Source organism: Leuciscus leuciscus (genome assembly GCF_965113295.1).
Source record: "Leuciscus leuciscus genome assembly, chromosome: 23".
In the NCBI taxonomy this organism is placed as follows: domain Eukaryota; kingdom Metazoa; phylum Chordata; class Actinopteri; order Cypriniformes; family Leuciscidae; genus Leuciscus; species Leuciscus leuciscus.
The window spans coordinates 5,140,837-5,155,423 of record NC_138747.1 but is presented as its reverse complement, the minus strand read 5'-3'; the positions used below and the strand labels follow the sequence as shown (position 1 = coordinate 5,155,423).

Sequence of the window (14,587 nt, the reverse complement as noted above, 5' to 3'; positions counted from 1 at the left end):
AAACAATATTCAGTACGCATGTCATTGGGGGCGCTCTGAAGTTTGGAGTTGCTAGGAAACGCCGAAAGCCTCAGCAAGAGAAACACGCTGCTTTATTTGTTATCACGAACAGCAGCCTGATCTCAAACGGGTCTTGACGGAACTTGGACCGGATGACAGCGTTCGTAAGCGTCTTTCCTAATAACAGAAGAGCTGCTTGTCTTCATGATATGACCATGACACCCAGCAGTCTGATCTTTAGAGAGAAATGTCCATTTCTGTTCAGCAGATAAGCATCCGTCCAGATGGAATCCGTGAAGGTGGTGGTCAGATGTCGACCACCGAACGACAGAGAGAAGGCGCTGAACTGTAAGATGGTGGTTTCCATTGACAGCAGTCACTGTCAATGTTTCATTGAGAAACCTGGAGCCTCGGAAGAGCCGCCCAAACAATTCACTTTTGATGGGGCTTATTATATGAACCATTCCACTGAGCAGATCTACAACGAGATCGCATATCCTCTGGTGGAGGTAATATTGAATTTTGTGTGTGTGTGATTGGTGGTCAGTGTGACAGCTAGATCTTCTAGGGCCAATTACTTTCCAGTGTTCATGCCCATACTGTATATGGGTTATCTGAAACCTGTTGTCCCTTATCTGAAACAGAACACCATAGAGTTTAAATTAGTCACGGAAGTAAACTACAACCCTTCCTATAATTGGTTATTTACTAGATGCATGTGTAAGTTGGGCAATTTAGACTCTAAATATGAATAACTAGGCTATCTATCATCTGTCTGTCTATCTATCGTCTATCTTGTCTGTCTATCTGTCTGTGTTTTTGCATAATGTACTAATCAGTGTAAAATATTTCATTATTTTATAAACAGGGTGTAACTGAGGGCTACAATGGGACAATTTTTGCTTATGGACAAACAGGGAGTGGCAAGTCGTTTACTATGCAAGGTGTTCTAGATCCTCTTTCCCAGAGGGGAATCATCCCTAGATCTTTTGAGCACATCTTTGAGACAATCCAGGTAACCAATTTGCATATCATGTGATTTTATATAGGCTAGATAGGATGCCATCATAGTATAAAACCTAATATTCACTGACATATAATATTCAATATGAATGACAAAGTAAAATATTATAAATACACTAACATTCAAAATTTGTGGTCAGTAAAATGTTTAGAGCCAAAATACTATAAATTCATTGTGCTAAAGTTTTTAAGTGACATTTAACCTGAACTTTTCTATTAAGTGTGCAGAGAACACAAAATTCCTTGTACGGGCCTCTTACCTGGAAATATACAAGGAGGAAATCAGAGATCTTTTGGCAAAAGACACCAAACAGAAGATGGAAGTACGTCTCTCCACTGATCACACAAAGCCCTTTGTATATTAGCTAAAGTGGGCTGAATGTCTCAATGCTGTGTGTGTTTTAGCTGAAGGAGCATCCTGAGCGTGGTGTGTATGTACGGGATCTGTCCATGCACACGGTGCACAGCGTTGGGGAATGTGAGCGGATCATGGATCAGGGCTGGAGGAATCGCTCTGTGGGATTCACACTCATGAACAAAGATTCATCTCGTTCACACTCCATATTCACCATTCACATGGAGACCTGCAACACAGGTTTGTGTCTCAGTCACACATTTTTACTGAGTTCTGCATGAATAAATCTATATGCAACATCTCTGTAATCTTCATATGAGTTTAGATGCTGCAGGTGAAGAACATCTGCGTGCTGGAAAGCTCAATCTCGTGGACCTTGCAGGGAGTGAACGACAGTCGAAAACCGGTGCTACTGGAGATCGCCTTCAAGAAGCAACCAAGATCAACTTGTCTCTTTCAGCCCTTGGCAATGTTATATCTGCGTTGGTGGACGGTCGTTCCAAGTACATCCCGTTTCGTGATTCCAAGCTCACTCGTTTGCTTCAAGACTCTCTGGGCGGAAACACGCGTACCCTCATGGTAGCCTGTCTCTCACCTGCCGACAACAATTACGAAGAGAGCATCAGTACTTTACGCTACGCCAACCGTGCCAAGAGCATCCAAAACCGCCCAGTCATCAACGAGGACCCAAAAGATGCCCTCCTGCGCGAGTATCAGGAGGAAATCAAGAAGTTGCGGGCGTTAATCTCTGGGCAGCTGGCGTCTGCCAACCTCAGTTGTAAGAAACACAACATTTGTGTAAATTTGAATCTGTTTGAATAGTGAAAGAGCGCAATTTCGACTTATTTTTGTCTGTTAACAGCACGTTTGGCAGGTCAGAATTCAGGAGATCTTCCAGCTGTTCTGTCGCGACCCCAGAGCAACACATCAGAGAGCGACAGTATAAAAGAGGTGTGTACTGATATAAAGTCAATGGAAGAGTTGTTGTTGTTTCTGCACTAGGATGAGGCCTTCATCTCGGAAGATCTTGAAGAATTTTTGAGGAAACTTTCTATTTTAATGTGTTGATTCATTGGTTTTCTCATTGTCAATAGAAATACTTAAGCACTAACTCATGCATTATTTGCAATTTTTTTTCCTGTATAGCATAGCATGGCGCTAGCATTGCAAAGGTCATGGGTTCAATTCCCACAGAAAGCAAGTTGCTTTGCATAAGTGTCTGCCAAATTCATAAATACACATGTAAATGTAAATTTAGGAATATGAGAAGAAACTAGCGAGGCTGCAGGCCGAGTATGATGCTGAACAAGAGTCCAAAGTCAAACTCCAGGAGGACATTGCTGCCTTGAGAACATCATACGAGACCAGACTCTCTTCTCTGGAGAGGTCCAGAGCTAGTCGAACACACACCACTGGTAATGTTGAAACTAATTTTCTTTCAGTACAGCTTTAGGTTCTATATCGTCTTGATCTGGTCGAATTGTCTTGGTATCTCTCCTTAAACAGGAGGCCCTTGTGTGGACCATCCTAAAGAAGAGCCCATCACTGCACCTGTGGCCACACAAGAACAGGCGAATGTTGACCACAATGTACCCGAGGTGCTTTGATTTTGCCTAAAACAAGTCAAAGTCATGTCAAATTTATTTATATGGCGTTTTTCACAATACACACTGTTTCAAAGCAGCTTCACAGAAAATCATGATGTTAATGCTTAGAATATCCTAATATCTAGTCACATTTAGCAGATTAGAGCTGGGCGATAATATAGTTAACATTTTGCGACAATACTAACAATCAAGCAGTTAAGATATGCTCTAGTACATGGGTGTGCAAACTCGGTCCTGTAGAGTTTAGCTCCTGGCCTCAACACACCTGCCTGGAAGTTTCTAGTATGCCAAGTAAGACCTTGAGTAGCTGGTTCAGGTGTGCTTCGTTTCGGTTGGAGCAGTATACTATATGTATGCGGATAAAGTCATACTTATACTTTATATAAAGAGCTGGGGGATAATACAGTTACATTTTGCAACAAAATAAAAAATCTATAGTATATATCTCTATATGTGAGTGTATGTATACTGTATATGCAGATAAAGTTAGAGATAATATAACCTTATGTATAGAGCTGTTTGAAAATACAATTTACATTTTTGTGACAGTGTAAACAATAATTCAGCCAAGTGAGTTTTTATATCTCACAAATCTAAACGACTCTTGTTTGTGTAGGAGAGTCCGTCTTCTGCTGCTGCCAGTGTTAAAGGAGCTTCCAGTGGCGAGAGTTCGGTTTTAGCTACAGTTGTGGTCGCCACACCAGATCAACTGGACCAGAAGCATGTTTTAGAAAGGTGAGATGCTCAGATAGCCATTTGGGGTCAAGAATTGGAGCAAATGCTGTGGTGCATCCCTATTAATTTAGTGCACAAAGGCACCAAAAATATTTGAACACTTAAAAATGTATGAATGTCATTGCATTAGATAACAAAAAAATCTGTGCTATCTGCAGACAAATGATATTAGGTCTTTTCTCAGAACCAACGTCAGCCAATTTTGCAATGACTGACTTTGAAATCTTTGAAATAAATGTAATTTGGTTGCATGTTTTTCTTTTCTTTTCTGGATGTAATACAGTGATACTCAAATAGAGTTAAAGGGGTGGTTCGGGATTTTTGACATCGGACCTCATTTTTAAGTCAGCCTGGTTTTTATTCATCAGTGGAGACATAAAAAAAAAAAAAAAATCCAGTCCTTATATTTGGATAGTTAGCCGATGCTAGGCTAGCGCGAGTCAATGGTATATGTTAGCCAGCCATTAAAAACCGTTTTACCCACTCCACAGTGCACAAAACGCAAATCAATTATAACACTAGACTATCGATGCAAATGTCCGTTGAGAGAATAATGTTAGAAATCAAACTTACCTTTCATCTCAATGATCCCAAAGGAACTAGTTTCTCAGCAGCTGCGGAATTTTACTTTGCTCCGGTTAGTAATGCGGCAAAAAGTAAACACAGAACAGAAGCGCACTGTAATCAGTGTACCAGCGGCAGGTAAATACACTTGCGTCATGTGTGTACCGGCTCACTCGGTTGCCTAGGTAATCAATATCACTCCGCTGCTGCTGTAGACAAGGCTTATGATTACAGGGAACAAATTATAACTAATGCAATGTGATGAAAGGTAAGTTTGATTTCTAACATTATTCTCTCAACGGACATATACATCGATAGTCTAGTGTTATAATTGATTTGCGTTTTGTGCACTGTGGAGTGGGTAAAACGGTTTTTAATGGCTGGCTAACATTTACCATTGACTCGCGCTAGCCTAGCATCGGCTAACTATCCAAATATAAGGACTGGATAAAAAAAAATAAAAAAAATGTCTCCACTGATGAATAACAACCAGGCTGACTTAAAAATGAGGTCCGATGTCAAAAATCCCGAACCACCCCTTTAAGGCCTGTTCACATAAGGAATGATAACTATAAAGATAACTATATTAGCGTCCACACCAAAGCCGACACATGAATTTGAGGGAATTCTTGAGGGCCTCAAAAATGAAACAAATGGAAATTGAGCAGGCACATATCGCCTCATGGCATTTTGCTTGGTCCAAAATGAACTTAAATGCTGCCTCTGTTATATTTTGTTGGCCTAAAGGCTGCAGCAGCTGGAGCAGGAGTTTGTGGGTGGAGAGCAGGTGAGGAACGAGGAACTGAAGCAGAGACTCAGACAGAGGAAGACTCTGGCTGACCAGAGGAAGAAGCAGCTAATCGAAGCTCTGAGCCAGAACAGTGAGGACAGCGACAGCGTTCTGCTGAACGTATACGATTCCATCCAGGAGGAAGTTCATGCCAAGAGCAGACACCTGGAGAACACACAGAAGAAGGTTAGAGCTTTTAGTACTCGGATAGTGTTTAGTATTCACTCAACATTCCACTGTTACTCAACATGCCGTTGTTCAGAAATTATGTCACATGAAAGTTTTGGAAACTAAATTTGCTGGTCTTGGTGTAGCAATTGCATATTGATTGGTCTGATTTATATATATCAAATCAAATCAAAATCAAATCACCTTGTCACACTACCAAAACACAGAAGTGTAGTGATAGGTGAAAGTCTTTGGTACATGCTCCGAACAGTACACTTACAAGGCATGACATAAATAGACAAAAATAAACAAAACAAATAAATATACAGTACACAAAATACAAATATACACATAATACAGAATGTACACTATATAAATATACAAATATACACTGTATTTATGCAGTACAATATACACAGAATTAGAGTACTGTCTATATATATATATATATATATTCTAAATGTACAGGACTAAATATTGTGTTTTGAAATAGTAAATAATAAATAGGATCTATAATCTACAATTTAAAAAAAGTATATAAAAAGCTTAATGTTTTTGTCTTAACTTCTAGATTATATTTCTAGTTTTGCTATTGAGAAGAAACTTTAGAATCAATCTCAAATGTCCAACCATATGTTTATGTAATGAACAGTTGAAAGCTGCCAAGTTGGAGATCAGGGATCTTCAGGCAGAGTTTGAGATGGAGAGAGATGATTATCTGGTCACCATCCGGCGTCTAGAGAGGGAAGGCCAGCTCCTTCAAGGAATCTTGGAGCGCATGGCGCCCCTGGTGCGAAGGGACTGTAACTACAGCAACCTGGACCGGCTGCGGAAGGAAGCGGTGTGGGATGAAGAGGGAGGGACCTGGAGACTGCCAGAGGTTGTGGTGCAGAAAACCACCTTACCTGCAGGTGAAGTGCTGGAAAGAAAAAGGCTGCAGTGTGAAATTCCTGAGAATCTTGATGATCTTTGTTTAATCGATTTTAAAAATGAGATACTATACTTTTATATTCAGTCAGTTGCTTGTGTGATTTAAAGGTATATAGTCTATATATTCTCTCTCTTCTTGCTCTGCAGTGCCTCCTTCAGGTGCCATTGCCCCTGGCAGACTCTCAGCACGCAGGAATTCAGCCTCAGACCTTGCCGACCCTATTGTGGTATTCAGACAGTGAATTAACACTATTCAAACATGACTTCTGACATTTACACACAGATACACTACAAATGAATCAGATATACCAGTACTACATTCATGTACCACGTTCAATGTTTGTGTTTTTACACTTGAACTTGCTAGCTGATGATAATTTTAAACCTGCAATAAAGCAATCCTGTGTTACCTTAATTATTTGCATATTTATGAGGTGCGTGCATATACCGGTATATATATATATATAAAATATTGCCTTTTCATTACTCCAGTATTTTTGCTTTGGCCATTTGAAATGAAAAGATTATGTAACAAGTACAAAGCACATGAATATTTAATGAGGCAAGCATTGTTTAGTTTATGATTTGTTACCATTCTAGCCCTAATGCAGTTCACACTGTATAACTCTGGAATTACAATCCAGAGTTGGCACTGTAAAAGTGCTTAAGCGTATGCTAGGGTTAAAAAGTAGTCTTAACCCAAATAAAAAAATGACAAAATATCTTTGAAATGTTCTTAATCTTAACCCAGCGTTAAAAGCAGACTGGGTTTAAAAAAGATGTTAACCCTGGGTTAAGTGTTGTGTGAAAAGTGTTTAATATCCCTAGAACCTTACTTATGAATATGAAAAACATCCATAGCTTTGACTCATGTCCAACTGACTCTCTTTTTAGCAAGAAGTGGAGGAGGATCGCTACAAGGAAATGTTGAAACGCAGTGATAGCCAACATATCGCCACTAACTACTTCAAGACAAAACGGACCAGTCAGCTGTTGGCCGGCGACTCTATTAAAAACACAAGTAAGAAATTGATGTAATATTAACTTTACAGATTCATGTTCATTTGTTTCTCTCATGCACCTGCTGTATGCTTATAAATGTTGCTAATTCTAATCATTTTGTCTCAGTGAATTATTCTGGTTCAGTCGGTAATGGCTCAGCCCACCAGACCTCCAGTGGGTCCAGTTTGTCTCCTCTAACCGGTGAATCTCTCCCTCCGCGGCCTTTCCGTTTGGAGTCCCTTGGAGTCCCACCTGCACACGGCAAAGTAAAACGCAAGAAGAGCAAGTCATTCATCCCAACTGAGGGCAACTGACAGGACACGGCTTTACAAATCCTTTGTATATATATGAGAGAGTCCAGAGCTTTATATCTTTTAAAGCTGCTATTATCTGATTTTATTTCATATGTACATATATAAAGACATATTTTATTGTATTAGTGCTTAATGACATACAGGGTAATTTTGTGACCTAACTTCTTGGAATGTAAGCACTGTCTAAAACATAGGAATTGTAACTAATACTACCTGAAGTAGAAATAATACCTTTTGCTGCAGTGTTTTTATTGTGCACTGAAACCCCATGCTGCTGTCTGTATTATTAAATAAGTATTTTTGTCCTGAAAAACTGATCTTTTTAAGATTTATCCCACAAACAAAAGTGTCTAATCACTAGGGATGTTTCTGAGATAGTATTTCTATGTACTTTTTCTAAGCCACTTATATAGAAGTGACTTTTTAATGGATACAATTAAGTCTTGTTCCTATGGGCCGATATTAACATGCATCTCATTAGCAATATAAAATGGGTTGCAAATGTTGCTTTGTGTTGTTTAAATTTCCTTTTTTCTTTTGGTGATTCATCTCTTGTAGCCAGACTCAAAACAAGTAGGTATGATAAATCCTAAAAATATTAACAGAATTGCTTTACATATATGTAAATGAATCATTCTTTCTGACATTAAGTAGATGCAACCTTGATTAAAACAAAATAGTGATAGTGACCTGTGCCCAGCAGACAGTAATCACTGTAATTAAACCACTCAGTGAAAAGCACTATCAGTCAGACTGAAGCCAAGCGGAGAACCATTTAATACACTAATAGGTTTTTCAACAGCCTACTCACAAAATGTACAAAACAATGTATTTAACAGTAGGGTTGTACTTTATTTTACAGTCCTGTTCCCCATGTACATACCATGTACTTATTATAGTAATTACAATAACTAGGTACTAACCCTGAACCTACTCCTAAACCTAACCTTAACCCAAGTAGTTACCTTATATTACCCAGTACTTTCTAAGGTAAGTACACATTCTGTAAAATGAAGAGCAACCAACCGTACTGTATTTTCCATGTATTTTTATTGATCTATTTGCACTGGTATTGAACAAGATATATTTTTCACCATGGTTTTGCTATCAACCCCAAGCATATCACCTGGAAAGGTTAAAATGGTTGGTTATGCAAAGCACATTGTTTGGACATGGATATAGTTTAGGCATAATATCTGATCATAGAGCACAGCAACCAGACACTGAAACCAAGTGAGACATTTTATGCTGAAATTATTGCTTTATTCTCATGTGTTAAGTGGTTAAACATTGTCATAATTTATTGCTGCTTTCCGTGTGCATTATGGCGTGTATTCGATTAGACAAGCAACCGTGAAAGGGCAACTGTTAACTGAGTCAATACAAACAGAAGGAACCATTCTCAGTGTAAGTCATGAACTAGGTCACATTCTGAGATAAAGAACTTTAATGACAGATGAATCTGAGAGGCCAGGTAACATGAACACCAGTCTGTTAATGCACTAATCCACCAAAGTGCTGTGTCAGATCTCACTGGCCGGCGTGTAAAATGAGGAGTTTGACTGATAGCTGATCTTTGGGAGCCAGGGTTCCTCGTGTTCAAGAGTCTCTGGTGCAGGAGACATACTGCATTTTATTTGTAAAACAGGCTTATTCATACAGACAGATTTTCTGAAAGCATGCTTTCAAAAGCAAGATCAAAGAGTAATTTAAGGCTTATACTTACAGCCAGTTCGAATATACTTAAGTTCACCTGGAAAAGTAAACATACATTGAAAACTATTGACAACAGACAATGGACCTTTTTTGCCCACGAGATCTCGCTGCAATTTCGCCAACGTGACTGCACCTTTCATCATTATTTAGATTTTTACATTATTTATTTATTCAGTAAATAATCAACAAAAATTAATGCTAAAAGTGAAAAGTGCTAAAAAAGTGAACGGTGCAATTTCTGTGCCAATAGTGCTACCAAACGGCATTGCAAAAAGAAGGACCATTTGTCCATCAAACGCCGAAACTCTCGACATTGGTTGAGCTGATGTTGCTATTTTGGTCGTGATGTTCAAACAAACAGATCAATGTTTTAAAAGCACTTGTCAAACATGAGATCGCTGCAATAGCAAACCAAAATGTTCCAATCAAAGAAGCTGTTTCACTCATAATAGACAAGAAAAGACAATCGCAACTTCTGTGTCATGACCATTTCATGCTGTCTTTAAAAACCGGAGAGCATACAGACTACTAATCTCATTTTTTCAGTAATCCAAGCTTTCGTAATGCCTCTCTTCGATCCCTTCCGATGCTGGGAACCGGCACGTTTAGGCTTTTGGAATGAGATGATGATACGTGCAACACATCTTTTCTGGGTGTCGATTCATTAGCATCTATTTGAGTGTCTTTAAGGTGGTTCTTGGTCCCTGCTTCAGAGGAACATGACTTTTGATTCTTAGAACCCTGATTTATGACTTTGATGTTAGAACCTGACAGTCCCATCCCAGGGAGTTCCAGTGTGGCAGATTTCCCGGTTGAAGTCATATCAGCATGTTGCGGAGGTGAAGAAGCTGTGGCAAGATCGCTCACGGACTTCTGGTGGAGAGGATTGCAACTTTGTATTGGCTGGTTTATTCGTCCTCCAGATCTTGCAGGGATACTTGGATCAAGACGTTCACTTGTGGTCTGGTTTTGCTCCAAGTTTGCTGGGGATCGGGAATGCTTTAGTTGTTGACAGACTGGGTTCTGTGTGTCCTCCTTGAGGAGACCTAACTTGCTAAGAGCCTCCACTCTTACTTTATCTGGGTTCATTAATTTATCTACTGTCAATACCCCAGAGCAAGGCATGGTTGAGTCAATCTTAGTGTTGGAGGCTTCTTCCTGGTTCATTGGGACTTTGTGTGTGGTTTTCATTTTAGGTTTAGGGGCCACAGGTGGAGGAGTGGACTTGGAGCCTCTACTTGTCACAGCCTGTGAGTTCTGGGTAAGAGTTTGGGATCCAGAGGTGTCTCCCACTAGATCGTTATTTGTAGAAACCTGCTGTCCTTTGGTTTTGGCTTCAGTTCCATTGGTTTTCCGCATCGATGCACTCTTGCGTAGCTTCACCAGAGCCTCATACGAAAGGGGTCCTCTACGTGCCACATTCTCTGGCTGCTCATTATTCTGGTGTTCTTCCGCTGTATCTTTGCTGCCTTTGATTTTATGCGGAGGTGGTATCACAGCCACACTGACCTCTGAGGGAACTCGTGGAGCTTCTTGATGGAGCTGGGCACTTCCAGAAGCCACTTTAGGTGCCGTCTTTTTCTGGGATGCAGCTAATCCAGGTCTGGTTTGAATTTGCGAGTTATGGTTCGCAAGGACAAATGGAGTAGGGACCATCAAATTCAGAATTTCATTTTGCACCAAGCTGCTAGATGACAGTGGACCTTCATATTGGCTTTTGGGCACATCTACAATCAAGAAATGTATTTTAGTGTATTATCAGAAATAGTTAGGAGTTAGAAATACTAAAAGAGCTACTGTTTAATGCACCTTGACTAGGGACCTTGTTGAGTCCTATTGACGCAGAGAGGTGGGCCGCTTTGTTAGCCACGTTTCCTCGAGCTGGCAGCTGCTCAGACTCGTCATTGGACAGGCCGCTGTCATCCTCCGTATCCAGTGACTGAATGGTCTCCTCTAGGTACATGAGACAAGCCTTCTCCTCAGCAGAGAGATACTCCAGACTTTCATCACTCTGAAACAAAAATTGCTCACATGAAATTTGTGACTGGGTCATAATATGTGTGATGAGTTTAATATGTGATGAGTAAAAGGATAGTTCACCCAAAATGAAAATTTTCATTTATTCCCTGTCATGCCATCCCAAACCTGTATTTCATCTGTGAGGGATGTGACTGTTTTTGTCTAAACAATGAAAGTCAATGGTGTCCAAAATAACATTGAACCCCTTTGACTTTCATTGCATGGACAGAAAAAACCTCCCCAGTTTGTAAAATATATATTCTTTTGTGTTCCCCAGACAAAAAAGAGAGTACATTTTCATTTTGGGGTCAACTATCACTTTAGCAATGTTTCATCCACAACTTCTAGATATATACACATCAAAACAATGCATCTTATAACTATATACAGTATGTCTTCAAATTAATAAAATAAAAGTATGTCTTACAAAGCATGAGTTGAAGCTGACCACGCTGTCACAGCTGCCATTACTGTCAACCTCGCCCACTGTGTCAAGGACATTGCCATCTTGCGACATGTCACGTATCGGCATTGCAAATTATGAAAAGTTCTTTAAAAGTGTTGATGAAACTGCATTGCACCTAAAAATAGAATATAAAAAAATGCATATTTTAGTGTCTTGATATGCATCCTTTGGAAAAGTTTGGTAGAGCAATTGTAAAACAATCAATTAAAGACAATCATATACCAAAAAGATCATGAATTTAAAAGAGCCAGCAGCAATTATATATATTTCTGTGTACAGTATATTAAATGATCAGATGATGTTGAATGAGATTACAGCAACGTTACACTGAGCTTCTTTAGTTGGATCAAGTCCGGCATGAATGGAAGACAATGAATCATCAGTTTGTTTAAAGATAAAAAGAAATTCATCTCATCATGTTTAATTCTTTAACATTTAGTAGAAATGGTTTCATTTATTCCAGCTCATAAAAAAAGATCAGAAAGAACTATGTTGATACACTTTACTTTATTAGTTGTCACGTAAAACTGTTATAAATTTGAATATGACGTGGATGATGATAAAGCATATTTTTTCTTTCAGTGAGGGTATATATTGTGTGATATCATGCAAAATTAAAAGCAAACAGGTTTTCTTTGTGTATAGAAGAAAGGGGCAGTTGCAGTTGGGTGAAGAATAAAGCTATCATCAGTATTATAGGATATACTTGTTTTCAGATCCCACAAATGAACATTATATTTAAGAGAGCTGTAATAATTTTACTGTAATCAGTGAACCATATCTCAATGGCTGTAAAAGCAAGGTCCATTTTTACCGACATAAACCCACTAGCCTTTTTCTAATGAAGTTGTTAATCGGATGCTTGGTTCTTTTTGTAATTGTAACACAAATATGCACTTTGACACACCATAATGTCTTTTATGTAGCTCTATAGAACTCATATCTATGATCATAACACTAATAAATTTCATGACTTTATTACGCATACAGGGTATATGACCTGTATTACACAATACAGCACACAATGTTATCTGGTCTAAGGGTGTGTGAAACTTTCACTGTAAGAGACTACACTAGAAATAAATTCACAGTGTTTTAACACTTGGGTAAAAAACACAAAAACAAAAAAAACACTTGGGTAAGACATTATACAAAAATGTAAATTATATCATCATTTACTCACCCTTATGCTGTTCCTAAACCTGTATGAGTTTCTCTCTTCAATTGAACACAAAAGAAGATATTTTGAAGAATGTCGGTAACCAAACAGTTGATGAACCCCATTAACTTCAGTATTGGTTTTACCTATGGAAGTCAATGGGGTCCATCAACTGTCTGGTTTTCCGACATTCTTCAAAATATATTTTGTGTTCAGCAGAAGAAATTCACACAGGTTTGAAACAGCTTGAGTGAGTAAATGATGAAAGAATTTACATTTTTGTGTGAACTATCCCTTTAAGTAAATAATATTGCTGAACAACTTGAAAAAATAAGAGCAAATGCTATAAATTAAATTCTATTTTAACTGATACATTTCAATACATTATTTTACAATTGCAAAATTAATTTGCTATTCTTCTCTGTTTAAAATTCCTTATTTGCCAACCCCTTTAATTAAAATCTTAAGAATACTCATACACAGAAATAAATATATGAAGCCTGAAACATGGCTTAATGAAAGCTTACCTTTAGTGCAGAAACGAGTTAGATAGCAGCTCAGCAGGTTCACGTGCTTCTACAGTGTCAGTGTCACTGTCAGGTACTGTACGTCAGTACTGTACATAGGGAAATATTCGACCAATCATTTTCGTTTTCTCCTACAGCAGCCAATTAGAGAACAGGCCGGTGAGCGTAGACAATAAAACGAACGTTCGTTTCAAAATCAAAAGCTTTAGATACGGCGGGGGGGGAAAAGATGCGTCAATACACACTTATTCACCTACACGACTTCTCTGCACACGTCTGTAATGACAAACACATGATGACTGAAAGTGTCAAGAGGATCACCTGCAAATCCTAGTTAATCGCGTTATTAGGGGTTTCTTAAAATAACATTAATTTAATCCCCGTCAACTGGAACTGATTTGATCCTGTTTCACTGACTGGGATTCATTATGTTTTCACACCATCTATATACAGACTATTGAGAGGTTTAAACATTTATTTATTTATTTTAATCTATTTTTATGCTCCTGGTCCAATCATGACTAGTTATTAGATACTAATAATACTTATGCCAGTAGTGACTCAAATATATTAAATTACTCACCATTTACTCACTAAGGAATAATTACTACATAATGAACGAGATACAGGATCACGGTCACCTATAGTTAGAGTGTATGGCAAGCCGTTTTAGCCTAAAATGTTCTCGTCGTAATTGCATTTTTACTACACTGAAAAAAATTTGGAGTAGGATTTACTTGAAAAAAGCTAGGCAACTTTTTCCACTCAGAAAATGCTAGTAAATTTACAAAGATTTGCCAAGTAAAAACCTAAACATATTTATCAGTAGCTTTAATTAGAAATCTTTAAGTTAAATTTACTTGGATTATGGAATTAAGTAAACTTTACTTAACCTAGTTAAGTGAAAGTAACAAAGAAAATAAGTCATTTTAACTTGGCTAGTAAAAGGTTGATTATTATCGACTTAGTTGAAATTTCCTTTGCATTACATTTCACTCAAACATTTTTTTTTGATTTGATTTATTAGACAGTAAAAATAAAATAAATGCATAACATAAAGTCATCACAGTGACATTATACATTAATCAGAACTGTCGAGGATAACACAAGAAAGTTAAAAACTTATTTCCATTGTGGTCCTCGTTGTAGTCTGATAAAGATGGTCAGGCAAGCTACAGATGACTAAGGTACCCTGTACAATAATATTGAATT

At 38.2% G+C, this 14,587-nt stretch overlaps 2 protein-coding genes across 3 annotated transcripts; one reads left to right on the top strand and one right to left on the bottom strand.

Annotated features, from left to right (window-relative positions):
• The first annotated feature begins 53 nt into the window (after positions 1–53).
• kif17 (kinesin family member 17) lies at positions 54–7,950 on the top strand. 2 transcript variants are annotated; one of them, XM_082155209.1, is made up of 15 exons: positions 54–164; positions 269–509; positions 869–1,015; positions 1,245–1,346; positions 1,429–1,618; positions 1,704–2,156; positions 2,241–2,329; positions 2,637–2,793; positions 2,885–2,976; positions 3,602–3,720; positions 5,032–5,260; positions 5,895–6,153; positions 6,320–6,399; positions 7,067–7,193; positions 7,301–7,950. In XM_082155209.1, exons 2-15 carry the CDS (start codon positions 285–287, stop codon positions 7,486–7,488), a joined length of 2,457 nt encoding a protein of 818 aa, XP_082011335.1. In that variant the 5' UTR covers positions 54–164; positions 269–284; the 3' UTR covers positions 7,489–7,950. The 2 variants fall into 2 exon arrangements, with proteins under 2 accessions (XP_082011335.1, XP_082011336.1); XM_082155210.1 differs by having other exon boundaries at positions 64–164; positions 266–509.
• A 553-nt stretch (positions 7,951–8,503) lies between these two features.
• LOC309488138 (uncharacterized protein) lies at positions 8,504–13,506 on the bottom strand. The gene is made up of 4 exons (XM_082156180.1): positions 13,376–13,506; positions 11,651–11,804; positions 11,014–11,215; positions 8,504–10,931 (listed from the first exon to the last, which is right to left on the bottom strand). The coding sequence occupies exons 2-4, from the start codon at positions 11,753–11,755 to the stop codon at positions 9,739–9,741; spliced, it is 1,500 nt and encodes a 499-aa protein (XP_082012306.1). The 5' UTR covers positions 11,756–11,804; positions 13,376–13,506; the 3' UTR covers positions 8,504–9,738.
• Positions 13,507–14,587: the final 1,081 nt, after the last annotated feature.

Bases quoted from the DNA above. Each gene is read 5' to 3' on its own strand.
- kif17 (XM_082155209.1), top strand. From the start codon at position 285: ATGGAATCCGTGAAGGTGGTGGTCAGATGTCGACCACCGAACGACAGA. The intron at 1,347-1,428 runs GTACGTCTCTCC...TGTGTGTTTTAG, and splicing joins ACACCAAACAGAAGATGGAA to CTGAAGGAGCATCCTGAGCG. The intron at 5,261-5,894 runs GTTAGAGCTTTT...TGTAATGAACAG, and splicing joins TGGAGAACACACAGAAGAAG to TTGAAAGCTGCCAAGTTGGA.
- LOC309488138 (XM_082156180.1), bottom strand. From the start codon at position 11,755: ATGCCGATACGTGACATGTCGCAAGATGGCAATGTCCTTGACACAGTG. The intron at 11,216-11,650 runs GTAAGACATACT...TTTTTGTTTCAG, and splicing joins TCAGCTTCAACTCATGCTTT to AGTGATGAAAGTCTGGAGTA. The intron at 10,932-11,013 runs GTGCATTAAACA...TCTTGATTGTAG, and splicing joins CAACAAGGTCCCTAGTCAAG to ATGTGCCCAAAAGCCAATAT.